This window comes from Saccopteryx leptura, chromosome 2, assembly GCF_036850995.1.
Source record: "Saccopteryx leptura isolate mSacLep1 chromosome 2, mSacLep1_pri_phased_curated, whole genome shotgun sequence".
Lineage (NCBI taxonomy): Eukaryota > Metazoa > Chordata > Mammalia > Chiroptera > Emballonuridae > Saccopteryx > Saccopteryx leptura.
In genome coordinates this window covers 263,458,321-263,486,232 of record NC_089504.1, presented here as the reverse complement: position 1 = coordinate 263,486,232, position 27,912 = coordinate 263,458,321, and the positions used below count along the sequence as shown (strand labels likewise).

At 53.8% G+C, this 27,912-nt stretch overlaps 1 protein-coding gene across 1 annotated transcript in view; it reads right to left on the bottom strand.

Moving 5' to 3' along the window:
* Positions 1 to 2,322: 2,322 nt before the first annotated feature.
* Positions 2,323 to 27,912, bottom strand: part of LHX4 (LIM homeobox 4) — a 43,886-nt gene continuing 18,296 nt past the window's right edge. The window contains exons 3-6 of the mRNA XM_066361666.1: positions 13,718 to 13,920; positions 9,532 to 9,686; positions 8,988 to 9,159; positions 2,323 to 6,989 (exon numbers count right to left, since the gene is read on the bottom strand). Coding sequence (XP_066217763.1) covers positions 6,595 to 6,989; positions 8,988 to 9,159; positions 9,532 to 9,686; positions 13,718 to 13,920 — 925 coding nt within the window. The 3' untranslated portion in view covers positions 2,323 to 6,594. The remainder of the gene's footprint in view (positions 6,990 to 8,987; positions 9,160 to 9,531; positions 9,687 to 13,717; positions 13,921 to 27,912) is intronic.

The window sequence follows — 27,912 nt, the reverse complement described above, 5'->3', positions numbered from 1 at the left end:
TATTTCCCTGGGACAGCTACCCCGTGGCCCACCACTCACTGCCCAGCCGGCAGAGGATATGGGGGAGACGCTGAGTTTACGAAGTACAGACTGGAGTAGCTTTCATCCCAAGAGGTATGGCAAAGGGATACAACACATTTCTGTTTAGATTGCAAAGGACAATTTTTAAACTATGTCTCAAATCTAAGGAAATATAAGCATTGAGGATCATTTATGACTTTACTTCTGGTTTGGCAGTCGGTTAGTTACAAACTTCCTGACTTGCTTCTGATCTCGTTTTAGTCCTTTTCTGACCTGAGCTGGGTGGAGTCCCGGCCCGAGGAGGAGGAGGCCCGGACAGCAGTGTTAGCACTGTCAAGCCTTTTCCATTCTCCCAAGTTGGTGTTCTATTTCTTTCTTCCCAGCTGGTGATTTCTTTCCCGTACTTTTCTCTAAGCAGCTGTCCTTTAGAAAAGCCAGTGTCAGAAAGAGAACCACTTGCTTGGGAGCTGGTCTCCAGGGACCAAACCAGAATGAAGGACCAGACCCTCTCCTTCCTCTGTGAGCTGAGAACTCATTTGATCATTGCAAACGTTGCGAGGTTAGCGTGGTGGTGGGATCAGGGTGCACGAGAGCACCAAGTGGAAACAGGCCACTGAACCGTCAGCTGGTCCACTCCACGCGATTGCTCATGTGTGGAAAGCAGCATCGGTGAGACAGGCTGGGGATGGGGTTTGAGAATGGGAAACTACAGACATGGTGCACAGTGCACACACTGGCGCAGCCCCCAGCCCCCATTATGAATGCCGTAGGAGTGCTCAGATGAGTGATTAAATTTAGTAGCAACAGAGCCTTCATAGCCACTTGGCAAATTTCCCTAACAGCCACCCAGGGGACTGAGAGAGGGAAGACACATGTGCACACCTCCTGTATTGCTCCACCAGCACCCCACTCCCAAATGGTGCTCTCGTCTTCACCCTCCCTTGCACCCAGGAAGGGTCCCTCGGATCCTCAGCCTTCCTTGGTATGTAACCCAGTAAGGCCCTTTGTCTTTCTCAGCCTAGAAAGTATTTCCCACGGGGGATGATTTGGCAAAGGACCATAAATTCCTTCCTGTGATAGCAGAGATTGGCGTCTCCACAAAAAGACCTTTAAGCCCTCCAAGAATCTCAGTGGAGGTCCTGGGAAGGCTCTGCCTTTCCTGTTTCGCTGGGTAGACTGGACACAAAGAAAGTCTGAGACTTAGACGGAGTTCCCACAACCTGGGTACATCCTAGACTGAGATCTCAGAGCCCATAGGCCAGCCTCATGCTTTGTACCCAAACACGTCCCACAGGATATGATGGTTGTCACTACCACCGTCTGAGGAGTCTCGGAATCCTTCACCAAGTACTCCTGGATAACTAGTAACTAAATAGGCAATGAATGAGTTTTCTCTTCCCATCCTCCTGAGCCAGATTCCATCGGCACTGTCCAGTAGAACTTTCTGCAGTGATAGAAGCATTTTATAAGTGTCCAAATGCAACAGCCACTAGCCACATGTAGCTATTGGGCACTGGAAATATAGCTAATATGAAGAACTAAACTTTTAGTTTTTTTTTAATGTTAAGCAATTTAAATGTAAATAGCCACGTGTGGCTACTAGCTACCATAATAGACAGTGCACCTCTGTTTGGATCCTCTCTTCAATCAAACAAAACACGAATCAATAGGAAAAGCACTCTCTAGTTTTTCCTAGTTGGGACCCTAGCCCTAAAGGGAGGCTGTGGCTTTTGTGAATTAAGACTCGCTGTTGCTCTTTCCATTCCAACCAAAGTGCAGCTCCTGCACTAATAGAGCCTCCTGCGGAGAAAGTCTGGGTGGAAATTTCCCTAGAAAAGCTTTTCTGGGCTCCCTACTGACCAAGTCGGTATTTCTGCCCCTCTGTCCACCTCTCACCGAAGAGCAGACATTCACACATACTTTCTCAAGGGAGAAAATGTATTAAATGTGAAGGACAAACAGAAACTAAAAGGAATGTGGTCACCGGGTTTTCTCTACCCATTGTCTAGGAGCCCCAGCAAATTGCTATGAGAAATCTCAGGGAATTTCCTCTAAGTCTTCACTGAGCAGTTCTGGTATTTATGGTTGTAAGCAGCTCTGGCATTCAGAGTTGTGTTTTGGGTTTTCTTTTGGTGATGAAAGGGTCCCATGTCAGTACACCTTTGCATTTGATTTAGGTCAAGAGAAAAAACTTCCAGAAAACCAAATGAGAAGCAGGACGCATCAGCTTGTAAAGAACGTCCGTATTTATTTGACAGTTTTACCATACACATCTCATGCCAACACACAGGAGGCATATACAAACGAACGCACCAGCGTCTGCGTTCCAGTCACATGGCAATAAATAAGGATGGGCAGGTCCTTTTTTTTTTCCTTTTTCTTTTTTCTTCCATCAAATGAGACTTCATTTCTTTTCACTGTACAAAATTTACACTGCAAAGGGTGAGGGCAACAAGCCAGAGCTTAGGGGATATGGGGCCTTGAGGTCTGAATGCAGGTCCAGAGCAGCATCCGAGGTCCTGCAGCCCTAGACCTGCCCGTTTGGCTGAACAGTCCTCGAGTGGGGGGAGGGGGTTTACAAATGACTCTTGTCTCTAGGTGGGCAGCAGATGAGAGCGAGGTGTCCTTCTCTGTCCACCTGAGCTCTGCCTCCCTAAGCAGAGAAGTGCTTGGCGCCCCTCCAGACCTGCAGCTGTCTCCTCCCCAGAGCTAGCAGCATGAAACTGTGCTTTCGTGGGCCTACCAAGCAGAGTGTGGGTGGGATGACTTTGCTGAGCTCTCTCTTTCTGGCTCCTGTCACCGTGGCAGAGCAGTTGGAGCAATCACTGCAGAAAGGGCCAACTGACCAATCCAAGAAAGAGAGAGCCAGTGATGTGCTTTTCATTTCGCTTTCAGCATGCCCAGCGCCCTTCAGCAGCAGGCAATAAAACAAAACTCATTTCCGCTTAATTGAATTTTTCTTCATCTCACGGTTTCCAATTTTTAAAGTGCAATGTTTAAAAATGAGCGTCCTCAGTCCTTCCAGACCCTGCTGGCTGAGGAGTTATGGTCATTATCTCCATGGTTATAACCAACTTGTCAGGAGTGGCGTGTGGGAGGGTGGGGTAGGAGCACCAGCACCCGTAACACAGCTTTTGCTCAGCTGGAGGCTCAGAGGTGCTCTGACATGCTCAGAGATGCTTCTGTTCTAGAGATTACTTTTACTTCTTGCAAAGTGAACTTAATCATGATGATCAGATAGCCTCCAATTATCTTGCTAGATTTCATGTTTTATGTTGACCAAAAAGAAAAAAAAACCTTTTAAGAACACTGCTAAATACTTTTCTCAGGTCTTAATTTTGTCCTCTTTCCCTGACATTTCACTCTATTAGTTTGCAGGAATAATGTTATCAGTATGGTAGTTGACTTTCACCTTATGTTATATTTGTAATTGGCAGATGAGAGGAGAAAGAACGCACAGAGACAGAAAGGAGTGTGCCTCAGGTTGCACAGCAAGTCCCTGAAAGGGCCAGGACTAGTCTTGGCAACAATGTGATTTACCCAGTGGGCCAGCTTAGCCCCTGCATTGGGTATTTCTTCTGAGGTTTTATTACGTTTAGGAAAGATAGATTGTTCCATAGCCCCACAAGCCCCATTCTGCTTATACCAGCTACTTCTGGGAACTTGGGTGTTGTTGAGTTTTTTTAATTATTAATTTGCTCCTGGATTCAGAAACCTCCTACCCTAAGGTCTATCAGCCAGGTACTGCAGACAAATGTTGCTGGTTAATTGCTCTCCTAGAGCCAAAGACAGCTCCAAATGATGGAAATAGCTCTAGAAGGTCTTGTTTCATTTTTAAAATTTATCCATGTCACTTCAGCAAGGGGGAACAGCTCCCAGGCAGCACCTCACACCCAGGTCACAGACCGCTGAGCGAAAGAGGCATGCCTGGGGGGATCTCAAGGTTATGTTCCGTGTTCCCCATCTCCAAACCACAAAAGAGCCAAGGAACAGTCTTGGCACGCGGTGGCTCGTTGGTGGCACCAGCCCATCCATAGTGCTAACCCTGCCTGCAAGGAGATCCACTTAAAATCTGAGGCCTCTCGTGGCTGTGCTTCTATGTGGGGCTCCAGCGTCTGCTGCTCTCTGGGGAACTCAACTGTCCTGGCTTTATGGCCAGTGCTCTCAAGAGCTCATGCAGCCAGCCCGCCCCACCAAAACCAAAGCAGCTCTCGCCACACCAGCTGTCCTCACTGGGTTCCTCAGGAGACGTGTTACTAGTATGGTGGAGAAAGGCGTCCCATCTCTCACCGTTAACTCACAGACAAAACAGGTCAACCGATCTTAAAAATAGTGCTACGCAGAGCGTCGTGCTCCTCTGGAGAGTCTGCCCTCACTGTACTACACTCCCCACAAAAAGGCAGCACCTCTGGGGTCCCAGGAGCTCCTGCGTCAAGCAGTCAAGCTGCAACAGTGGCCTGGGTAGGATGGTCTCTTTCTCCTGTGCACTGCGAGCAGCCTGCTAGGAACAGTGTGTTCAGAGTCTGTGCTCCAAAAGGACAGCGGCACGTGGCTCGTTACCTTGTGTGTCCATCGCCTCTCCCACTGCTGGCGTTACTGGGAATTCTCTGGGCTTCACCCGGCATCACCTCTACTCCAGGAGCCTCAAGAAGAAAACCTACATTGTAAACTTCCCAAGCAAAAGTCACAACAATTGCAGCACATCCAGAAATAAGGGTGCACTACAAAACTGATCAGAGAAAAGGTGGCCTGAAGACTGATCCCAGGAATTTACAGACGGTGTATTTTAAAGAAGCTTAATTGACTGTAGTTTGGTTCTGGAAAGACGTTTACAGAAGATGCAGCAGCCACAGAGGAAGGGTTTGTTTCTTCCTTGAGTCTGCCTAGCACACACTTAAATCTTTGCGGTCCTCAAATGGTGACAGACATGGAAGAAAGGGCCCTTAGGGTCTTGGACCCCATCACATCCTGTGAAAGAAAAGCAATGCCTTCTTACCCTTCCCTACTCTGATGATCTGAAGAAACAGGAGGCCAGGTCAGGCAAACCACCGCTTCCCAGGGGACTGGAGTAAGTGCTCCCTGGCTAGTTTCCAGCGTGCACAGGGGGAACCTCCTGACTTCGGAGGGGCGGTGCCTGAAGTGGTAGTCACAGCACCAGTCACAGTGCTGTCCCGCACTGGAGTGCAGTCTGTTGCAGGGCCGCAGCCCACAAAGCAGGGAGGCCGAGGCCTTGCCTTTGCCCTCTCCTCGGGCTCGGTGATGTGCTATTGCAAACCTGCGAGCTGAGAGCACTGCCACAGGCTGGAGAGCTCCCCTTTCCAAGCAGGTGCAGGGCTGGAGCGCCACAGGGCCTGGCAGAAGGCCAGCTGGCAACTCGGAACCCAGGGAGATGCAGCCCAAGGACCACTTGGAACCCTCTCGACAATTTTAGGGCTGCTCCTAAATGATTCCTCCCAACCCAGATGGGTCAAAAAGCATTGCTAGGACTTAGAAGAGGCCAGGAGAGTCGGCTAGCACAGCAGAGAAAGCTCTCGTTCTTAAGGGCTGGGCAGAGTTAGCTGCAGGTGCGGGTGGAAACTCATCTAAACCAACTCCCTCAAAACACAGTATCATCTCACCCTGCAAGAGAATGGACTCTGGGAGGCTGGCATCTGCTGATTTGGCTAAACAGACTGCACGTTTGGAATCCAAATGGGTCTACAAATGTTTTCTCTGATTGTCATTCTGTTCTCTCCATATTTTATCTTTGATCATTTTGTAACCAACAGCCTGTCTAGTGGAATAAATGATACGAGCAAATTAAAAAGGCACATTGTGCTCCAAGGGGACTCATCAGGCAGTTGCTGTGATGGTCCAAGGCCACTCAGCTCCAGCCTCAGAGTCACCTGCAAGGAAAACCGCTTCCTGCCATCAGGGGTGGACTCAGTGACGTGGAAGGGATTTCTCACAAACCAGAACTAACAGGTATTCTCTGGTTTGTACTTCTGGAGAGGGAAGAAGTCATAATTTTCAGAAGAAAAAGGACGGGGCATGTTTCAATATCGAACTGTGGCCATCAGAGTTTCCACTGACATTTAGTAAGTGACTTTGTTTTATTTTGAAAGTGAAGGTTCAGTAAGGGTGGTCCAGAAATCACCTTTCTTATACTTCAGGGCTATGATGTCTCTGCCACAGGAATCTCAGTTCTGGCAAGAGCACTGGTTTGAGAGGCATCTCATGACACACACCAGTGGGAGCAGAAGGCCCTAAGACCAGGGTGGCCTCACAGTCACCTTGTGCTCCCAAGCACTGAGCAGCCAAAGCCTGGAAGTGGGTGGGAGAGGGAGCCAATAAGCCAGCACCCTAGCGCTCTGGGCTCTGCATCCTGTGCTGTGTTCTGAGAGGAGGCCGCCCCCACCACTTCCCCAGGGGAACAGCACCCGGGTGACCTCCCAGGGATCAGCAGAGGACTTCCATTGAAAGCAATGGACATTCACCTTGGCGCACTTTTCTTCCTGAAAAGGCAAGTCTCTTTTGATTCTTGAAGATAGGCTTTCAAGCCAGAAGGACTGGTATGGTGGGGAGGACGGATGTTTAAAAAGGAGGATGATCCATTTCATCGAGCCAAGAGGCCGGGCTAGTCGGAAAGTCGGGATAGCCTACACTGCTTCCTGTGGAGATGTCAGAGGTGGGTCCCCCAGCCATGGCTCTCAGCGTCTGGCTCACTCCCTGCCCTGCATGTGCAAGGATGCCCAAGTTACTGTCCACCGTGTAATCCAGCCCATTGAGCAAGGGAGCGTGGGACGGCAGGGACGATATGGAGGATGGAGACTGGGGCATCCCATAGGGGCTCCCATCCCTCAAGTCCTGATAGGATTGTCCTGTCCCGTCCATGGAGAAGCTCCCATTCATTAACTGTCCGCCTGTAACGTCCCCCACGTTGCCATAAATCCTATTGGTGTGGCCAAGTTCTGAGAGAATTTGATCCTCTGTGGACAAAAGAACGGAGATTTGTTGTCAGCCGCCAGGACTCCAGGGTCCCGTTCTTCACAACCTAGGAACACACCCGACCAGAAAAGAAGCCCAAGGATGACAGCTGCCCCACTGCCAAGCAGGGGTCAGAGACCAGCATGTCAGCCGGGCACCCAAAGACTGACCCATGTCAAGGGGGAAAAACAGAAGAAACCCCTACAGAGACTACATTCCCGGGACCCGGATGGCTGGACAGCGTTTGGTGAGTGCATTGGTCACATGTCACTCAGGTGCTAAGATTCTGGCTACACTGAGGGCTCTGAATGCCTCACAGCATGGCGGGAACTTTGCTGACAAGATTTCATCTGAGAATTTTCAAGCTGAGTCAAGTGCTTGGGTTAGCTGGGCGGGAAACAGGCCCAAATAGTAAGGGTGGCTGGGAGCAGTCTTAGACATGTGTACAAAACCCTCCGGCCTACCTGGGAAAGAGATTCCGTATCAGAGGACTTGGTTTCTCCATCTAACAAGGTCTTCACTGGGGACAGTGTTGACTTGATTATGACAAATGGACTTTTTTTCTTACAGAATTTCATTAAGGGGATCTAATGGGATCTTTGCCATTTGGAAGAAGGTATCTTTCCAGCAGATGTGGGCAGTTTTAGTCTTAAGAAATACAGGATTATTTAATTACCCAGAGAGACCAATGATATGTTGCCCTGGGGACCTGCCTGCACCCAACAGAACAGAGCTACAAAACAAGACCTGACAGTCCTCTGTGTTCCTGACACTGACTTCAGCAGCTCAGATGAGATGACATGGCTTTCCCAGCCCTGGCAGAGGCCTAGGTGAGCAGAAGACCCCTGGGCCATCCCCGGGGCCTCGGGACGGACCTCCAGGCTGCACCGCAGTGCCCTCAGGGCGCGTGCTCCTGGCAGCAGCCGGTGCCACCTCTACCCTGCACTGTCCTGTTCCCACCCGGGGCTGGGCAGCAGTTCCCACTCAGGGCTCCCCCAACCACCTGCCCTCATTCCACCCATGAAAATGGAAGAAGAGGGGAGGGGAGCATGTGCCCTTTAAAGGGGGCAGGAAGATGAAGGCTCAGCTCCACAGTAAAATGGCCATTATTTGGCCTTTTGCCTAAACCTGTCATCCCATAGGACCAGGGCCCTCTGTGGGAGCCACAGGCTCCCTGTGTAAACTGTGCTGGGGTATCATTTGTGTTCACTGATCCCCACAACAACACTGTGAGATAAGCAAGGATGTGGTAACTCCCCATTTATAGGTGGGGAAACTGAGGCTCAGGAGAAGTAAATCAGTGAGTGTGATAGAGCCACAACTGGAAACCTAGTTTCCGACCCCAGCTCATCCTTCTCCCTCCTCCCACAACAGAAGGCCTTCCACGTGAGGACTCAGTGTAAGAGAAGTTAAGGCTATTCCTCGCAAACAACCCAATGATCCAAAACATGCAGTCATTTGCAATTTTGCTGATGCACCAATCTGAACACAGCGCATGCTGCAAAGCCTTTGTGGGTGGGGGCCAGGATGAAGTGCGCAGAGGGGGCAGGGGCTCAGGAAGGAGGCTGGTCCCCATCTCTCATGCACTCACAGTAGGATATCGCAGGGCAAAGGGCCTGGTAAGCATGCCCCCCCACACCAGGACAGGAGAAAGGGGTCACTCTGGGGAATCCCGGGAGGGAGCCAGGGCCCCTGCAGAGGAGCTGAGGGCACAGGCTGAGACCCAGCTCTATTCACAGCTGCACAGGCTGGTGAGGGGGTGCCCCGTCGCAGGAAAGGAGGGGGGCTTGGCCCACAGTCCTAGGGAACCCCACTTTCACAGCCCAGCGGAGGAGCTCTCGCCATTTTTAAAGGGTCACTGCCATGTCCCCGCCCACTGCTGCCTGGGTTCAGGAGGGAGTTGTCAAGGCCTCAAGAAAGATTGCCCCTGAACACCCAGGATTACTGCTTCCCAAGGGCCTCTCCTAAGGCCTGGGCCTTGCCCCTCCAGCCCTGCTCACCTCGGAAGCTCAGCTCACTGTCACTAACCCCACAGTCCTCCGCAGAGCTCTCCTTCTCCTGCTTGCTGCCTCCACGGCTCCTCTTGACGCTCTTGTAGAACTGGCCCCAGCGGTGCCGGCCCGCGTCTTTCTTCAGGCGCTTCTCCTTGGCCCTTCGGTTCTGAAACCAGACCTGCCGCACAAGCACACAGAGCACACTCGCCGGGTGCCCACCATGAAGCCACAGCCCCCAGGGTGCCTGAGACAGGAGGCTGGAGACAGCGACTGAAGCCGCAGTAGAGTTCAAGGCCAGGAGTGCGATGTGCGCAGAACACCCTCTGCCTGAGCCTCAGAAGTTTCCAATTTGGCCGGCCCTGAGCCCAGCTCCCAAACAGGATCAGTGCCCGACCTGTTTGCCCCTCTCCCTGTCTCGTGTAGAGGGCACAGGCACAGGGACTGGCCCAGGACACCATCCACCCCTGCCCCAGGCCCTGCAGGGGTGGCACTGGGCCCCAGGTCCCCAGGTGGCAAAGGGGCCCCGGGGGCTGGGCAGCTGGAGCCTCACCTGCACAACCCTCATGTCCAGGCCCGTCTCTGAGGACAGCTGCTCCCTGACATGCCGGGCAGGCTTGGGGGAGTTCTTATAGGCGTTCTTTAACGTCTCCAGCTGCTTCGCCGTGATGGTGGTCCGGGGCCTCTTGGCTCCAGCCTCAGAGTCATCTGCAGTGAAAGGCCCTGGTTGGCTTCGGCCCACCCGAAGCTCCCGGGTGTGTCCCCGCCTTTCCTCATGTAATCTTGCCTGCTGTGGGCCGAGCAGTGGGGGCGAAATGGTGGACGTCGGGGCGGAGCGGTCCCAAACCTGTGGAGCCTGCTCCTGCACCACAGGCCTTCCAGGGTCACTGAGACGTGAGGACACCGTCCTCCTCCTTCCGGCCGCCTTGGCCCCTGCCAGCCCAGCCACCACGGGCTCTCCTCGGACTGGCGATGTACAATGCCATGCATCTCCCTTTCATGCCTAACCCTGCAGTGGACCTCCGTGTGAGTTCTTCCCAGCACCACGAAGGTGAGTGAGCCAGGGTGCAGGCTGGGTTCTGGGCTGTCCCTCACGCCTCTGCCCCTCCTGCCATCAGGTCCTGCCTGTGGCCGCCTTTCCTCTGCCACAGGCTCCCTGGGCTCCCAGGAGGGGTGCCCTGCGCCTTCACTGGTCATCTACAAGTGCTCATAAATGATGGGTCAATCCACTGGGGGGCTGTGAAGTTCATATAATGGATTAAAGAGCTTTGAGGACATGAGATGGGTGGGGTGGGGTGGATGAGGGCCACGAGTGTTTCATGAAACGCGGTCAGCACTCATTGTGAAAGCATGTGTGCTAAGCTGAAATGATGTGGATGAGTTTCTTATGTAGCTCACAGTCAAAATTCTCTGAACACCCATCAAGGGTGAAGTCGACAACTGTGTCCCAGGCCCACCGGGTTCTCGGGCGCCTCCCGTTAGTGTCCTTGACGGTGTCCCTGTCGCACTCCCGCCTTCCCTTCCATGCAGGAAAACCCTCAGGAACAACAGCAATAACCAGCATTTATTAAGTGCCTACTGCGTGCCTGGCATTGATCCAAGAGCTGTCATGGGCATACAACCCTCAGAACAATTCTAAAAGGTTTCCCTTGGAGTCAGAGGACCTGGGTTTTTGTTGAGCATGTGGTGTGTTAGGTGGGCCCTGTGCACGCAGCAGAGGGGGGACAAGGCCCCAGGTCCTCTCTCCTCCAGCAGAACCTCGGCCACCAGGGCCCTCCCTAGAGTCCTAAATGCAAAGAGGAAGGATTCCGGAGCTGCAGTGGCAGGTACTAAGGAAAACCTCCAAACTCTTTAAATTCTGTCTTAAGAACTTAATCCTTCTGCCCATATTTATAGCATCAAATGATATTTTATGTAAATATTAAAATACCTCTATAGTCTCTTACCTATAAAGTCTGAAATAATGAAACCACTAAGAAATTTTAACTCATCAAGAATTGCTTAATTTCAAAGTCAGTTGCCCTAGTGAATTGGAATTGTGTCATCATAGCCAGAGGGCCACCCCACCGGGCTGTACCCACCATCCTGGGTTGGTGGTACATTGCTTCCGCACTGTCTACGTGTACAGGACTTTTCTTCTTGCGATTATGGGGACTATTATGCTGTTATTTTAACATTCACTGTTATTATAATTTAAAATCTTCTTTATATCCTATAACAATGTCATCCAAGTATTCATTAAGTAGCGGTGACCGTGCTTATGCTGAAAAATGTACCCAAAAATCAATAACTTTGGTACGGAAGTTAAATGTGATAAAATGCTATGAGGAAGGCCAAGCAAGACCATGATACCCTAGGCTGTTAATTTAGAAGAGAGCATTCTGCAAGGTATTAGAGAGGGAGCTGAGAAAATAAAAAGTAGCATTAAGGCAAAGATACATTCCACTGGTTATGGATTTATGTGCTCCCAGAATACATCCCTCCCTTACTTTTTACATTAATTCCTATGGGGAAATTAGCCTTAAAATATGTTAGTTTTGAAATATGGAGGGTCTCCTAGCACTTGTCCCTGGCACAAAACGCAACCTCATTATATTGAAAATGCAAATACCCGGGAGATGTAACAAATGAACAAAATAATTCACACTAAGATACAAATAGCTATACTAGATCCTTTGTGTAGCAGAGGGAGGCAAGTGTAAGCCTGAAAGAGGGTGTAGATTAGCAGCAAGGAGGAATTAAAGCAGAGCGCCAAATATCCACAGCACACAAGGGTCCCCAACGGCACTCGGGGTCTCCCTGCTTCACAGGGTGGAGTGGCCCCTGCCTCGCTGACGGGACAGGGGGAACCCATGAGAAATACTGTGTAACCTTCAGCTCCCTGAAAACCTAAAGCAGAGCCGTTCCCCTGTTTGCATTTCTCCATACTGGTCTCACCCTCATTTAACATCTCATTCCACGCGCTTTATCCCATTTAAGCCTCAGGAAAACAGCCCTGTGTTGCCAGTGCTATCCCCCCCCCCCCCCCATTGAGAGCTGAGAAGCCAAGGCTCAACCAGTTACACAGCTTGCCAAGGACCCCGACTTAGAGACCCAGCAGAGATGCCCACAAGGTTCTGATGCCAAATCCAGTGTCTTTCCAGGTGCTACTGAGGTCTGCCATGACGCACACAATCCTCCGTGTTAGCCTGCTGCATCCTTGCTGCCCGCCCAGCCGGTCTCCCCTGCCCTGAACCACTCACAGCCGCACTGGACGCCGGGCCCAGTGCTCAGGGCCCAAATGAGGCCTCTGACAAGCAGCCGCCAGGGCCCCAGGGGAGGTCGTGCAGTCTTAGGATCTCCCGTGAAGGGCATCAGAGTTCCAAAGGCAGCTTGGGATCACACAGCCCATCTGTTTTGATGGTTTATCCCTGACAGGATGCCCTAATCTTCTGTGACATCATAATTGACTCCAAAGCAACAGCACTGAGTGAATTTTAAGGAGCCAGAGCAGATAAACACATTAAGGCAAAGAGCCTGGGACTGAAGGCCTGTCCACCCCCAAGAGGCCGAGCTGGGGTGGTGGGAGGAGAGTGCAGAGGCCCCGCCCACCTGCCTAAGCCACGTGCCCGCCCACCCCGGGGGTTATTACTTCGGCCTCCTCACCACTGCTTACACGAAAAACTGATTTCTCCAAGTGGTGATCAGATCTATGTAACACATGCCTGTGGGCCCAGGAAAGCTCTAGAAGGAAATACATGAAATTGTTGCTTTTTCTCCATCAAGCCCAGAGCCGTCAATGAGAGCTGCTTTCCACAGTGACACCCTGAATTGATAAAAATGCTAGTCAAAGGCAGACAACCTTGATGTTATGTGAGTTTGTGCATCTGTTTTGTGACTTCGTGAGGTTGGGTGTGGCCGAATGCCGGATTTGGAACTGGCGAAGGGCACCCCGTGCAGACTCAGGTGTGAGTGGGCGGCCCAGGCGGGTGGGCAGGAGGCGGGGCACCCTGAGCGGAGGGGAGCCGGAGGACAGGCGGGGGGCCAAGCCCAGTCTGGGCCTGGGAAAGGCCGGGCCGCCCAAGAACATGCCCCTGGGGCACGAGCAGCTGCTGGCCGCCTGCCCAGGTGAAGGCAGGTTTTCCAGGTGTGGCTAAGGGCTGGGCCTGACACCAGAGTGGGCCTGGGCTGGGCAGCTGCGAGGGGCGGCGGGTGGGTGGGAGTCACATGGCTGAGCACCTGCGCCCGCATCAGGGGCTTCGGGAGGCCCGAGTCATCACCGGAAGCCCCTGTCCCATTAGCTGAGCGGGGTAGGGCACAGCTAACTGCAGTCCGAGCCGACATTTCCGGGGGTGACTGGGGCCAGCACCAGGGCTCCGGCTGGCTGTGGGCTCTGCAGTGTGGGGATGAAGGGTGAACATACACCCCCAGACACAAGACTCAACGTCCCCAAATACCCACTGCAGACAGAACACCCTCCCAGCCCTGCCTCAGACAAGGAGCCACCAAGATGACGACAACCCTGGCTGCTCCTGAGCCCGGAGTGGACAGCAGGTGCGCCCTCAGTCACCCTAACCTGAGCAAAGCTCCCCTGAGGCCGGCAGGTGCCGGAGGGTTGGGTGTTGAGGTGCACTCTCCGTACAGGGAAGTGGCAGTGGGTCCCAGAGGAGGCGGGTGTGAGCGGGGCTGAGGGGCCAGGGCTGAGGGGCCGGGCCTGGACACAGGTCTGGGGGAGGGCCCCCCGGGGCAGCGCCACCTACCATTCTGTTTGGCCGTCTCATAGTCCTCCTTGCACACCAGCCGTCCGTCCTCCATGAGGTAGAACTCGTCCCCCGTGGCCAGCTGCCGGTTACAGATGATGCAGGCGAAGCAGTGCAGGTGGTAGACGAAGTCCTGGGCCTTGCGGACCACCTGGGTCGGGGGGATGCCCTGCTGGCAGGCCGTGCATTTTGTGCCAAAGCGCCTGTGGGAGCACCGTGGGAGGGTTAGGGCACAGGGAGTGTCCAGCGACCTCCCACGGCCCACGGGCCCAGCTCGCCCCACTGCTCCCAGTGTCTGTGGACAGCAACCTGGAGGCCACCCAGTGCTGACCATCTGGTCCCCCCACCTTTGACTGGCCTCACTGCTTTGTGTCTGGGCTCTAACCACAGATGAAGAGGCTGGATCAGAACTGGGGTCCCCAGTGCCTTTCCAAAGGCTGGCCCCCCAGGGCTCCAAGCTGCCCGGTTAGCACACATCAGTTCACCTGGGACCGAGGGGGACCTCAGTCCCCTCCGAGCAGGTCGTTTCACCCTCTGCCTCCTGGTTCCTCCAGCTCCACGGTGAGGCCTAGCGGACCAGCCCACGGCGCGACTGCGTGTGCCCACACTGCTGCGCATGAAGCAGCCTGCCAAACTCTGCACGTGCTGCCCCTTGGAGGACCCTGTGTGGCTGTGTCCACCTGGAGCTCCAGAGACACTGCGCTTGGGCAGCAGAGCAGGGCTCGCTCTTCTCCCACTTTGCCCCTCCATCCGGCACTCACCTCACCTCAGTGCCCCCTCCGAGCCAGCCCCCAGCCCCATCCCAGGCCCAGGCCCTGAGATGTGGTTCAGGGTGGACCCAGGAATTGCATTTTCATGTCCCTGCACCATTCAGGGCAGAGAGTCTGCAGCTCTGTTTGGAGAATGCCGATTCGGGCCCCTCCCTGATCCATACCACTTTGGACCAGTACTGCAGCAACAGGAAGGCACTTGCAGCCTCCCTGGGCCACGGTTAGGGAGGGAGGGAGACCTGGACATCTTGAAAATACAGTCCAGTGGGGTCCTTTAAGCTCCTTGCCCATTCTGGCCTTAGACACAGAACCATACCAGTGGCCATGGAGGTCAGCAGGCAACTTGGGGCCAGTGTAGACGTGGGCGATGGAGGGGTGCACCCAGCTGCAGGTGAGCCTTGCCCCCTTCAGGAGGGAGGCGGGAGGGGCTGGGGAAGCAGGGGCAGAGTTTAAAACAGCAATCAACCTAATTATTCATGACATTTCACACAGCACAACTTTATCTTCTTCAGGATGAAAGACTTTGCCTAATGGATCTGGGGAAGGTTTGATTTTAATGGTCCTTTTAACTAATGCTTATAGGCAGCCTGATTTCCCCTGAAAGGACAGTACATATTTCATCCACATTAATACCAAATAAATTAATTATGGTCATGGCTATCATGATGAATCCCAGATTAATGCAGAATGATGGGTCTCTTATGCAGTAATGATACCTGCTGGGGGGCTGTCAGGACCTGGAGCAGCCGTGGCTAGCTGGGGCTTCAGAAGCCCCTTCCCAGGGGCATGGTATCACTAAGAAATGGGGGATCTGAGTCTAGATTGGTAACCCCAAAAGAGCCAGGAGTGTGGCCAGGGTACTGCCAATCTGAGATGAGATCTGAAGTGGGCCGGGGTCTGAGGGCTGCGGTGTTTGCCTTGGAAGGACCCTCCTAGAATGGCTGTTGGTTTTGTTGGGGGTGGGGGTGCATGGAGCAGTTCTCCTTATAGCAAGTAGGACAGGGCCAGGGCTCTGTATGCCACGCCCAAGTTGTTCAAAATCGTGCATCTGGAGGGGGGCCTGCACTTCCAAAAGATTCTCAAAGGGGTCCAATCCGGAAACGTGGAGTTAACACATGTCGACTCCTAAGTCAGAGAATAAAGCATGTTTTCATGGATGAGCACAGAAATGTGAGGACGGCGCACAAAGCACACGATCAGTTCTGGACGTGCTGCGCCCTCCAGGACACGGTGAGAGCCAGGCTTCCTCAGCAGCTGCTGTCTGAGCACAGTGCCAGTGTCCCAGAGGAAGGCAGGCAGCCCGGCTGCACTCTGTGTGTGTGTGTGTCCGGGCTGTGGGCAAAGAGGAAGGAAGCCAGTGCAACAGTGGGCAAAAGTAGGTTATAGTTGTGAGTACACAAAAGTATTTATCCTTGTGCTGTTTTTATTTTCCCTACAAACAACTGTAAGCTGACTCTAGCCCAACCTGGTATGTGCTACAGGAGCGTGTTTTTAAAACACCTGTAGTTTCTGCATCCAGTCCCAGCCAATCCTCAAGGCAGGTGTTCCAAATAAAACAGTGCCTTCATCATGCTCCCTGCAAAACCCCCTGAACAAACCTCCCGAAATCCAGGTGCAAACACTGGCGCAGAAGCAGCTCTGGGGGAGGCTGAGTTTCCCAAAAAGCAAGTCCTGTCTTTTGGCCAAAAGGTGGGGGTGGGGGAGAGACTGAAGTGGGGAGGGCTGAGGGGAGACTCCAGGACACAGCGGGGACCCCCCCAGTGTGGCCTCCCCCACAGAGTGGGCCACACCACCACAAAGCAGACAGTGGCAGACAGTGGCTTTCAGTAACCAGAAACCCAGTTGACACCCGCGCCCCAGAGACATGAAGGATAACGGGGGTATAAATTTAATCTGCATACCGACAGTGATTCATGCATGAGGGTGGCAAGTGCACAAGAAAAATGAAAAATAAATGGACTTTCCCACCAGCGTTTTTTAGCAATTGAAGCAATTTTCCTGATTGTGGGATTTATACCGATGGTAAGTGGAAGTTGGTCCTTATTACCTCGCCCCTCTGCGGCACAGCCAGCGGGACCCTCGTTGAGGGGACTGTGCGCACTCCCTGGGCCCACAGGGCTCCCGCAGCGTGGCCCAGCCCGAGGCACCCCGCCCCACGCAGAGTGGGGGGACCGGAGCAGGCTGCGGTCCTGTGGGGCTGTGTCAGCAATGGAGACACGGGCTGAGTTTCGGATCTAGGACCAGTAGTCACATCCACAGCCTGGGCAAACTACACAGTTGTGGCAGGCATACTGAGACTGCCATGATTAGATCCCCTGGTCCAAAACCAGGTCTAACTGTGAACTTTGCTGCTGCACAGAGAAGTAACAGTCTAACCAGCCTGACTACATCTGAAGGATCCGGGGGTTGGGGCTGAGCTGGACACTGGCCAAGGCAAAGGCTTCCTGGGGCTTTCCCAGGACCCAGACAATTCCCCTGCATCCCATCGCTGAGCACCTACTGTGTGCAGTGCCTGGACCATGGCAGTGCGAACCACACTGGCCTCGCTCAGTGGGACAGTCTGGTGCCCCGTGGCCAGGACACGCCAGAGGCAGCAGCAGAGCTGATCCGTGTTACTTCCCTCAGACCAGCATCCCTGGCCATGCTAACAGTGTAGAGCAGAGATCCCCAAACTGCGGCCCCCTGAGGCCATTTATCCAGCCCTCGCCGCACTTCCAGAAGGGGCACCTCTTTCATTGGTGGTCAGTGAGAGGAGCATAGTTCCCATTGAAATACTAGTCAGTTTGTTGATTTAAATTTACTTGTTCTTTATTTCAAATATTGTATTTGTTCCCGTTTTGGTTTTTTTACTTTAAAATAAGATATGTGCAGTGTGCATAGGGATTTGTTCATAGTTTTTTTTATAGTCCGGCCCTCCGACACTCTGAGGGACAGTGAACTGGCCCCCCTGTGTAAAAAGTTTGGGGACCCCTGGTGTAGAGTAAGCAACAGAAACCCACTGAACACGTGAATAAACGGATGCACGCATGAATGCCAGAACTGCTCCTTAAAGCACGTGTCCAAAGCAGTCGGAGGATTGATGGCATAACAGTAGCTCCTAACAAAGGCTTTTCTAAAAAGGAAGTTGAACCCTGGTTGAAATGAGGCCCACAGTGCCCTAAAACAAACTTTTCCTTTGGCTTTGCTATCCTCAGCACAGCCATTTCACACCTGTCTCCTGAATGTCCCATCTGCCAGGTGATACCTTCCAACAGATGAGAAACTGAGGCTCAGACTGGGGGAGGGGGTGCCCGCCGCAGCTCACACAGGCGGTGAGAACCAGGCTTTGAACTCAGTGCTACTAACAAGACAGCTGGCACACAGCGGGCATCAAGAGCACAAGCAGCAAAATCCACTAAGCCCTTACCCTAGACTAGAACTTGAGTGGAGGGATCCTGTCCCCTCAAGTGTCCCCAGCTGCTCTGAGCTACTGAGCATGAAGCTCTCAGGCTTGAAATTCTGGGGCTGCCCTGGGCACCCTCACTTCCTGGGGCGTCCACCCCAACACACTGACAGTCACACCACCTTCATGCTCCTACCACTAGGCCAGGAGACAGGGTCCTGGGCCTGCGGGCAGGGGAGTGCGCCAGACATCACTGGGACGTTCGGAAGCTGCTCCTGACCCCAGGAAGTGGCCCGGCCTGTGTCCCATGCTCAGCCTTAGCACCTGTCCACCCCTCCTGCTCCTGAGAGGCCTGGTGGGACAGCTCCCGAGGTCAGGGTGTCCAGATCCGGCAGAAAGAGGGCACAGACAGTCCCTGCAGGTACCATACTGTCTAGAAACAGGCGCACATAAACCCTACACCACAGAGGTTCTGGTACATTCCTGGTTTCAAGTCTGCCCTGTGACCAGGCCAGGCACCATATTCTGGTCACCGAAACTGGGTTAATGAACACAGCTCCCGTTTCCCCAGCACCCCTGTGTGTCCCTGTGGGTGCCTCATCTCAGGCCTCACCTCCAGCCCTTCGGCTACAACCCGCCACCCTACTTGTGGCGGTCACTGCCACCCACAGCACTACCCCCTCATCCCTCGGCGAGCCGTCACCATCCCTGTCCCTCCTGCCGTCATTCCCTTCCTGCCCCTGCCCTCTCAACTCCTCGCCCTCTTCTCCTGAAGGCCGTGGCTGCCATGGAGCCTCAGATGCTCACAGACCACGTTGCTACCCAGAACTGCAGCAGCGCCAGGAATTACTTCCAGCCCTCCCAGATGTGGCTGTCACCTCCTTCCTGTCCAGCCAGCTCCCTCCCTGCAGCGCCCCACACCCAGGATCCTGCAACTTGGGGCAGGGATTAGTTCATCCTTCTCACTGTCCCTCACCCCCTCCCGGCCTCACCGCCTTCCCCAGAGAAGACAGACGTGGAGGTCGTTCTGACCACTCCCCCCCTTGCACACGCCCTCAGCTCTCTACCCCGCTGTCTAGCCCCCAGCCTCTCCACCCAGCAGCGGGGGTCTGCACAGAGCTGAGGGACACACACCACCTCCACGACTGGGCTCACTTTAAATGCACACTCCGAACCTCAAGAGCTCCTGGGAAACCACAAACACCCCTATCCATTTCCTCTCCCCGCCTCCCACCCTCTCTCTCTCAGGTCTCCATCCTTGCTCTCAGCTTTGTGACCCCGCTTCCTGTTTCCCTGGAGGAAAGAGGAGCCTCAACCAAAACCTGCCCCTTGCTCCCCGTCCTGTCCACACACCCGCCGGCCCACCTCCCGCTTCCCACAGAAGGACCGTCCATGGTCAAGGGCAAGGCCGGCTGCCCACCTGGGCACAGAGTCCATTCCTTCTCGTCTGATAAGACGATTCTCCCAGCAACTGTCTCCTTTGCCTCCCGTGTCATTAATCTTCCTCTGTGCTAGGTCCTGCCCAGCGGTGTATGCACCGCATGCTATTATTTCTGCTGCTTAAAAAATTCCCCCCATTTCCCTCCATCTACCACCCAGTTCTCAAAAGAGGGGTCTGGAGGCAGGGTCCCCATTGTCCATGCTCCAGCTCTTCTCTTGAACCCACTCTGGTGGTTAAGTGTCAAGTTGACAATGATTGGGCACAGGGTGCTCAAATATGTGGCCAACCATGACCCCGAGTGTGCCTGTGACAGTGTTTCTGGATGAAAGCCACATTGGAATTGGTGGACCAGACCAGATAAAGCAGATTACCCTTCCCGATGTTGGGCTTCCTCAAATCAGTTGAAGAGCTGAATGGAACACAAAGGGAGACCCTCCCAAGAGCAAGAGGCAACTGCCCAGGCCAACTGCATGGAGTGGGCCGCTGGTCTGCACCTGTCCTTGGACTCGAACTGAAACATCAGCTCTTCCCGGGTCTGAAGGCCGTTGGCTTTTGGACTTGAACTACAACCCTCAACTCTTCCCAGTCTCTGGCTTGCTGACTGAAGATCTTGGGGCTTCTAAGCCTCCAAACTCACATGAGCCAGTTCCTGCAATAAAGCTCTTCACACACTCACACATGCATGCACATGCCTCCCCTGACCTTTCAACAGCACTGGCCCCTCCCTCCCTGCTCCACAGAGCTGCACTCACTGGGGCTCAGGACCAGCTCTCAGGCTCCGCTCTTCCTTGCTCTTCTGGCTGGCAGCCTCTTCACCCCCTGCTGCACCCTCCTCCCTGGCAGCCTCTCTACCCTTTGCTGAACCCCTCCACCCTGGCAGCCTCTCCACCCCCTGCTGCACCCTCCTCCCTGGCAGCCTCTCTACCCTCTGCTGAACCCCTCCACCCTGGCAGCCTCTCCACCCCCTGCAGCACCCTCCTTCCTGGAAGCCTCTCCACCCTCTGCTGAACCCCTCCACCCTGGCAGCCTCTCCACCCCCTGCAGCACCCTCCACCCTCCTGTTGCTCCGCCCCCCTGGGGATTCCAGGGCCACCCCCAGTCCGGACCTCTTACCTAGCTCCAGACCCATGCATCCCAGGGCCTGCTCAGCACCTGTATCGGAATGTCCAAACCCAGCTCCTCCCGAGGAAGAGGGTGATTTCATTCTTCCAACCACTCAGGCCAAAAGCTTAGGACACCCCCTTCTGATGTGTCAGCAAATCCTGCTGGCTCTACCAAAAATGACATCAAGAGTTGGACCACTTCTCACCTCTCCACTGCGGCCTCGCTGGTCCAGTCCCCATCACCCTCACCCACACCGCCTCCGAACTGGAAGGGGCCTCCTGGCTTCACTCCTTGCCCCCTCCATGCTCCACACAATCATCACAGAGGTCCTGAGTCAAACCAGATAGCCCACCTGCTCTAAGCCTCCAAGTGGCTGCCTTCTTGCTCAGAGTAAAGGTCATGGTCCCTTTGTGGCCCCCATCGACACTCTGGCCTCTACTCAGCCATTCGCCTGCTCCCGTCCCAGCTACCTCGGCTCCGGCTCCGGGCCCTGTGCTGCCTCCGCTCAGAGCACTCTTCCCCAGACACCTGTGTGGCTCACGCCTGCCCATTCTGCAGGTCTGCCTTCCACCAGCTTCTCCGGGGGCATCCGTGACCATCACCCTGCCGCCCCTCTCCGAAACACTCATCTCCAATGGAAACACAGGGCATCTTGTCTGTTACTGTCTTTCCCCCACTCTAGAAGGTCAGCAAGGGCTACATCTGTTCTGTTCCAGTGCCTAGCGCAGTGTCTGGCCCAGACTATGTGTTCTGTGACTATCTGGTGAATGAATAATGAATGACCTACGCTTATGATATGCATTAATATATCTTCCCCTGTTGGCAGATGGGAAAACAAGTTCAGAGAGGGTAGGGAACATGCCAGAGGCATCACAGCCATAGACAGTGGCGCTGGGATTTGAACCCAGTGCTCTTCCTTGCCCTTGGCCGTTGGGAGACAGTCAGTGGGGGCCAGGCCAGGCCAGGCCCACGCCAGCCTCCCGTGTGTGGGAGCTGCTGCGGCACAGTGTACTGTCCAGAGGAAACAAAATAGCACATAACTTAATTTTATGCTTTAATTGCTTGGTGGTGATTTACTGCAGGCCGTATATTTTTTTCCCAGCTGACACTTCCCTACGTGTATTTCTTTTATCTATCAGCACACTTGACAGGTAAGGTGCTGATATTTACTGTTACTGTATGTACTAATATTTCCAGCATATATCAGCACCAGAGCCATGTCATGGGCACATAAAGTTCTGCCCGAGAATGGTCAGCCTTCTCCAGACATTGACAGGGGCCATATTTGGAGAAGGCCTGACACCAGGGAATGTTCTAGTCTTGGGGAGTGGGGACCCAGCACCCCCCATCCACACACTCACTCACATACCTCCCAGGCCCACCAGGACTGCCCCACAGTGCTCTGCTTTGTATTTAGGGCTTTAAATATGTTTTTCTTTCTCACGAACATTCACTATTATCTTGCGCTGCTGGTAAAGCTTTAACACCAGTGGCCTAGTCCAACCTTCATTTCACACAGGCGGGAATTGGGGCCCAGAGAGGGGAAGTGACTTGCCCAAGATCACACAGCTCAGTTAGTAGCAGAAAAGTAGCCAGAGCCAACTCTCCTTTCCCCTCAGCCACCCTTCTCCTTGCCTGCTAGGGTTTGGCACGATCCGGCCCTCTTCCAGAAGAGTCTGGTCCCCTCCCTCGATTTGTGTAAACACACATGGAGCATGGAGCACACACCAGGCAATGCCAGGTGAGCTATCTCAGGTAAGCCCCAGAGCAGCCCTTGCAGGTGGGCATCATTATTCCCTTCCCACAGCCGGGAGCAGGCTGGGAGCCCAGCCACACTCTCCTCCCTCCCCTGCTGCCCTCCTTAGTCCAGGCTCCTTCTTCCCTGCCAGGGCCTTAGCTCAGCTGGTACCAGATCACAGCGAGCAGGAGAGCCACCCGGGAGGTTTGCTAAAACAGAGTCCACACTTATGGAGCCCTCCACAGCATCCCTGCGGTGGCTGTCCAAGGACCACTCTTCAGGAAACCCTGGGTGTCAGACACTCTTGGCCCTCAACTGCAGACTTCCTGGTGATTCTTGGGTCCCTCAAATCCTAAGGACACCCTGGTCGGATAGCTCAGTTGGTTTGAGTGTCATCCGAAAGCTCAGAGGTTGCCAATTCGATCCCCAGTCAGGGCACATACATAAACAGACCCATATTGCTATCTTTTTTTTTTCCTCCCTCTCCCTCTCCGTCTCCCTTCCACTCTCTCTAAAATCAGTAATAAAAAAAAAGAGCTAAGGACTCACTCTCAAGGATGGTGTGGCAGGCGCTGTGACAGGCGGCAGCACGGACTTTTGGGGGCAGAGCCCCATCTGACCGCCACACCAGCACACCCCAGGCTCACCCACTGCTCTGGCCCATCACTGCCTACAGAGTCCAACCCCCTCAAGTGGGGCTCCCTGGGGCACAGACAGATCTCCAGGATCCGGAGCAACAACCCAGAGCCTGGCTCTCACAGTCCCCTCCATGTGACCTCAGCCAGAGAGTCAGCAGGAAATGGGGTCAGGCCAGATCACTGCAGCCCCTGAGTGCTGAGCTTGGGCGTCTCAGGAGGCCAAGGGGCAACGTGGTCAGGGATAGGTCTGGAGGATGACAGAGACTGACCGAGGGGGACCCAGGAACAAGGACAGCCAACTGGGGAAGCTTCCAGGGGTGCAGAGGTGAGGTGACAGGGGCCTGAGAGAGGACAGAGTCAGGCGGGATAGATAAGAGCACATTTGGAGGTGGATCCTGTGACTTGGTGGGAGGTGGGGTAGGTGGGGGGGGGGAGAATGGGGCTGCGTGGCTGGGGGGGGAGATTTCTAGGACAAAGATGCTGGTCCACACCTCCCATGCCCATGTCACCTGGATCTCTCTTTGCTTAGGGACCCCATTTCCACAGCCCAGGTGCCATCTGACTCCCAGACTGATTTGCAACTACGTGGCTCCAGATTCCCCCAAGCAGCAAAGTCTCTGGGACGCAGGTATACAGATGTCACAAGACCCGGCTCTGGGAGGGCGGACAGACGGATCATCACGGACTTTTCACCCCTGATATACAGCCTTGGGTCCCAGGGGGAGCCGCTCCGCTAAGTAATTGCTTCTGCCTTTATTACAGGCCTTTGCAAATGACTGTGGGCCTGGTCCCACCAGTGTGTTTGAATCTTATAAATGTCCACGCACACAGCCACTATCTACACCATCTGATCATTACCTTAAAAGGTTTAATTTGCTTAGCAAGGAATTAAGACGATAAACTATTCAGAAATTATGGAAAATCACACGTCAAAGGGACCCTCCCCCTGTGAGTTCCTTAAGCATATTTTCCTAGAGGGTGTGTGTGTGTGTGTGTGTGTGTGTGTGTGTGTGTATGTGTGTGTACATGTGTGTGGCCTCACAAGTATGTAGTTATCAGAAATAACAAGCAGCTATGCAAGAACTTGGCCCCAGATTGAACCCACAAACAACCCCGGAACTGAAGGAGCCTCTTCCTGGAGCAACAGGGTACCAGCCAGAGGTGGTCACATGAGCACAGGCTGGTCCCTCTGGCCAGGGTTGGGAACCTCACCCTGGGAAGGGAAGCTGGGGGTGCAGTTCTTGCCACCAGCTCTGGACCACACAGGATGGATGGCCCCACCCACACTGAAAGGGGGCGGTGCCCCTAATTGCCGTTGCCACTGGACACAGGCCTCCACCTCCCACCCCCAACCCTTGTTTGGCCCAAGGCCTTTTGTAGCCCGAGAGCCTCCCTCTCTTGTTTATTCTCTTCCTATGCAGATACACCTTCGTGACCTTAATAAGAACAGCTAGCTACTAATATTGATAACTAAACACTTTCTTCATCATACTCAATCCTCAGAGTCACTCGAAAAAGGAAATTTTTTTGTTGCCATCCTTCTTAGAGATGGCCCAGTGAGGCTCAGAGAGGACTAAAGCCCCAAATCCACACTGAACCTGTATTCAAAACCCGCTCCCGCTTCCTCTATCAAGTCCACTGCACAGAGGTTGTTAGCCCATAGCCTGTAGGCCTCTGCCCAGCTGACAGATGGAGGCCCAGGTCGGGAGTGACAGGGCCAAGGGCACTAGGGAAAACATGACAGGAGCCAGAGAAACGGCCCTGCAGCCGGGCCAAAGGCAGAGTGTGCCCGAGCTGAAACAGGCTGTTCTGAACCGCAGGGATAAATCAGCAGCTCCCGGCTCCAAGCTCCAAGGACGCCTCTTACCTGCCCTTGGCTGGCAGCCCTGCAGACTGCCTGGAGATTGACTGGCTGGGGGAGGCGTGGAACCGCCTGGCTGGGCGGGCAGCTAGCACAGCTCCCCCCTGACAAGTGACACAGAAGCCCTCTGTCCCGCCAGGTCCCCGACAGTGCCCATCTCTGCCCACCAGGCAGGCGAGGGCCTCAGGGGCAGGGAGACACCCACAGAAAAGCACGATGTTCTAGACAGGAACCCCTTGGAGTGACAGTCACCCTCAGAATGCCTCCGTCTCTTCCCCACAACCCTCAGGCAGGCAGAAGTGAGCTCACAGCCCTGGAAGCCAGGTGCAGACGGGAGCCCCACCAGCCTGGAATGCCCCTACAGGCCGTGCTTCCCTTTCAATAGTCGTATGACTGTGGCCCTCTCTTTGATTCTACAGCTATGTTTGTTTCAGTGTCACCATGATAGCTGGTTTTCCACAGCCTCACGTGACTCTACATGGCACCTTTACCCCGTGGTTTCCCCAACACACTGCTGTGTGCTCTTCGCTCTGCCAGGCTACCCACTGGCACCTGAGGGTGTCTAGGCCATTAAAAGCCATCTGAATGGGAATTCACCTGTGGGGAGGAGGGGAGGAGGTCAGAAGCCAGCACAGGTCCAGCATCGAAGGACCCTCAAGGGCTGTGGGTCAAGTGGCCCCCAGGGCCAGGACCCAGAGATACTGATAAAGCACCCAGCCTTGTGGTGGGCTCAATTTACACACCATCAGCCCCCTTTAGCAACTCTGTGTGTTGGAAGGGCCGCTTCCTAACAGCTGAGGGAATAGGTCCAGAATTTAGTGAGCAGAGTAGCTCCCCAAACTGCTCTGTGTGTAAAACAACTCCCTTTTGACAAATGCTCCAGGGCTTCCAAGAGCATTCGCACTTTTCCTGAAGACGACACTGGAGCTCAGAGATGTCAAGGAATTTGTCTAAGGGCACCCAGCACGGAGAACCTGGCCTGTCCTCACTGCGCTTCACAGCAAGGGAGCTGACGGGCCCTCCCAGGACCCAGTCAGTAACCGGGAGAGAACCCGGAAGCGAACCTGGAAGCCCTACTTCCAGAGCCCTGCCCCCCCACCACTATGGACCCTGGTCCCTTTGCTGGGAGACAGGGGACGAGCAACATGCTGGGCACACAGTCCTGAAAGGACCTGCTTAGCAAATGCAGTGCAAGGAGCTGTTGGCGCTTAGGCTTGTGGGTGAAATTATATAGCCTTAAAACCACACTGCTCTCCTCCCGCGCCTCAGAATCTTATTTCCTTTGGAGACGGGGAGCCAAGGACCCGAGAAGCAACAATAACAAACAAAAACATAAAGCAGACAATGTCAGTGAGCAAGACAGAGTTCAACAGCCCCCGAAAGAAAAATGCAACAACCACAGAGTACAATCTTCCATGATACTTCTTTGCCTCTGACACACCAACATCGCCCTCTGCTGCCAATCACCAGTATTACCACATCTCCCTGAGGTGAAAACTGACCTCTAACTTTCCCCTCAATCCTCCCCCAACTTCCGAGATGTGACACGCCCCCAGGGGGACGCTCTTCACATTACAGTAGTGATTCTGTTTTTTCGTTTACTTCGAGGAGCACAGAGAAGGAGTTCTTAGATCTGACCAGGCATCTTCCAAATCCCATAGCTGAAAGCCATCTGAGGTCTGATGGGCGAATTCAGGTGCAAGGTGCAGAGAATTTAGGTTCCCTAAAGCACTCCGCTGGTAAAATCACTCCCTTCAGGAGATGCTCCAGTGTGCCAGGTTTTCAAAAGCAGCCATCATTCTCATTTTTCCTGAAGATGACAATGGAGCCCAGAGATGTCAAGAAACTTTCCTACGGGCACCCAGCACTTGAACCGGTTTCTACAGCATGCGATGAGGGGGAGACCTGGGGTTCCAAGGACTGCCCTGTGCCCTTGTTCCCACCTCGTGTTCTCTCTGCTCACAGCACCCCACTGCACTTGAGCCCTGGGGCACCATTTGAAAGCAGGTGCCTGGGGACAATTAATGAGCTGTCATGAGGAGCAGAGCACCCATCAGGGAGGCTGGGTACCAGACTGAGTGAGTGATAGTCATTGTTATTTCTGGTCAAGAGCTTGTGGCCCATAAGCCAGTGCTAATCCCTCCCTATCCCACATTCTAAGCACCTTCTCTGTAGGGGGACCCTCTCTCCTCATCACTACTTCTCCCAAACCTGCACCCAAGCTACCACACACACATGCGTGTGTGCTGGCACGGAGACAGCCGCATATTAGACCAAAGTGTGAAGGTGACTGACAATGGGGCTGCTCCTGAACACAAGCCCTGGAGGCAGCCCCTGTTTTACCAAGATGATCTTAAACGGGCTTTTCTATTCATATTATACAAACACACACACACAAATGAGAATCCTCAGAAATACAAACGACACTCCCTGCCCTTAAACCTTTGGGGAGATTTGGAAGAAATGGCATTACATTTCCAGGACTGGCGCTTCTCCTCCTGTCTCCAGAATACACAACCTCAGAAGGATGCACACTGCCTCTCGGGGCTTGCTCACTCTGCCAAATGTTTTCAGGCCTTGGTGAGCCCCCACCCAGCCCCAGCCCCCCACATACACACACACCCACCACCCATCCACACTGGGTGCAGTGCCACTGGTAGACAGCCCCCACTTCCTGCTCTTGGCTTTACTGTTATCAGCGGGTCCACATCAGCTGAGACCCCAACCTAAATGCCTCAGGCAATAAATTCTAGAGAGAAGTCCCAGACGAAATGCCACGGAAATAAATTCTAGGAGGTCCCCTCTCCCTGACCCAAAGCTCCAAAAGGATTTTTTTCTGGTGGACCCAACATCAGATTGAAAAATCGAGGGCAGTCGAAAAGCTAACACTCAGGTGCCAGGCACCATCCTAAGGACTTTACACAGGCTGACTCAAAGCTCATAACAACTCTATGAGGTAGGAACTATTATTATGAACACCATTTTTCAGGTAAGCAAACCAAGGCACAGAGAAGTTAAGTAACTTGCCCAAAAGCACACAGCTAATAAGCAGGTTCAAACCCAGGCAGGATCTGGGCTTTTTTTTTTTTTTTTTTTTGTATTTTTCTGAAGCTGGAAACAGGGAGAGATAGTCAGACAGACTCCCGCATGCGCCCGACCGGGATCCACCCGGCACGCCCACCAGGGGCAACGCTCTGCCCACCAGGGGGCGATGCTCTGCCCATCCAGGGCGTTGCTCTGCCTCGACCAGAGCCACTCTGG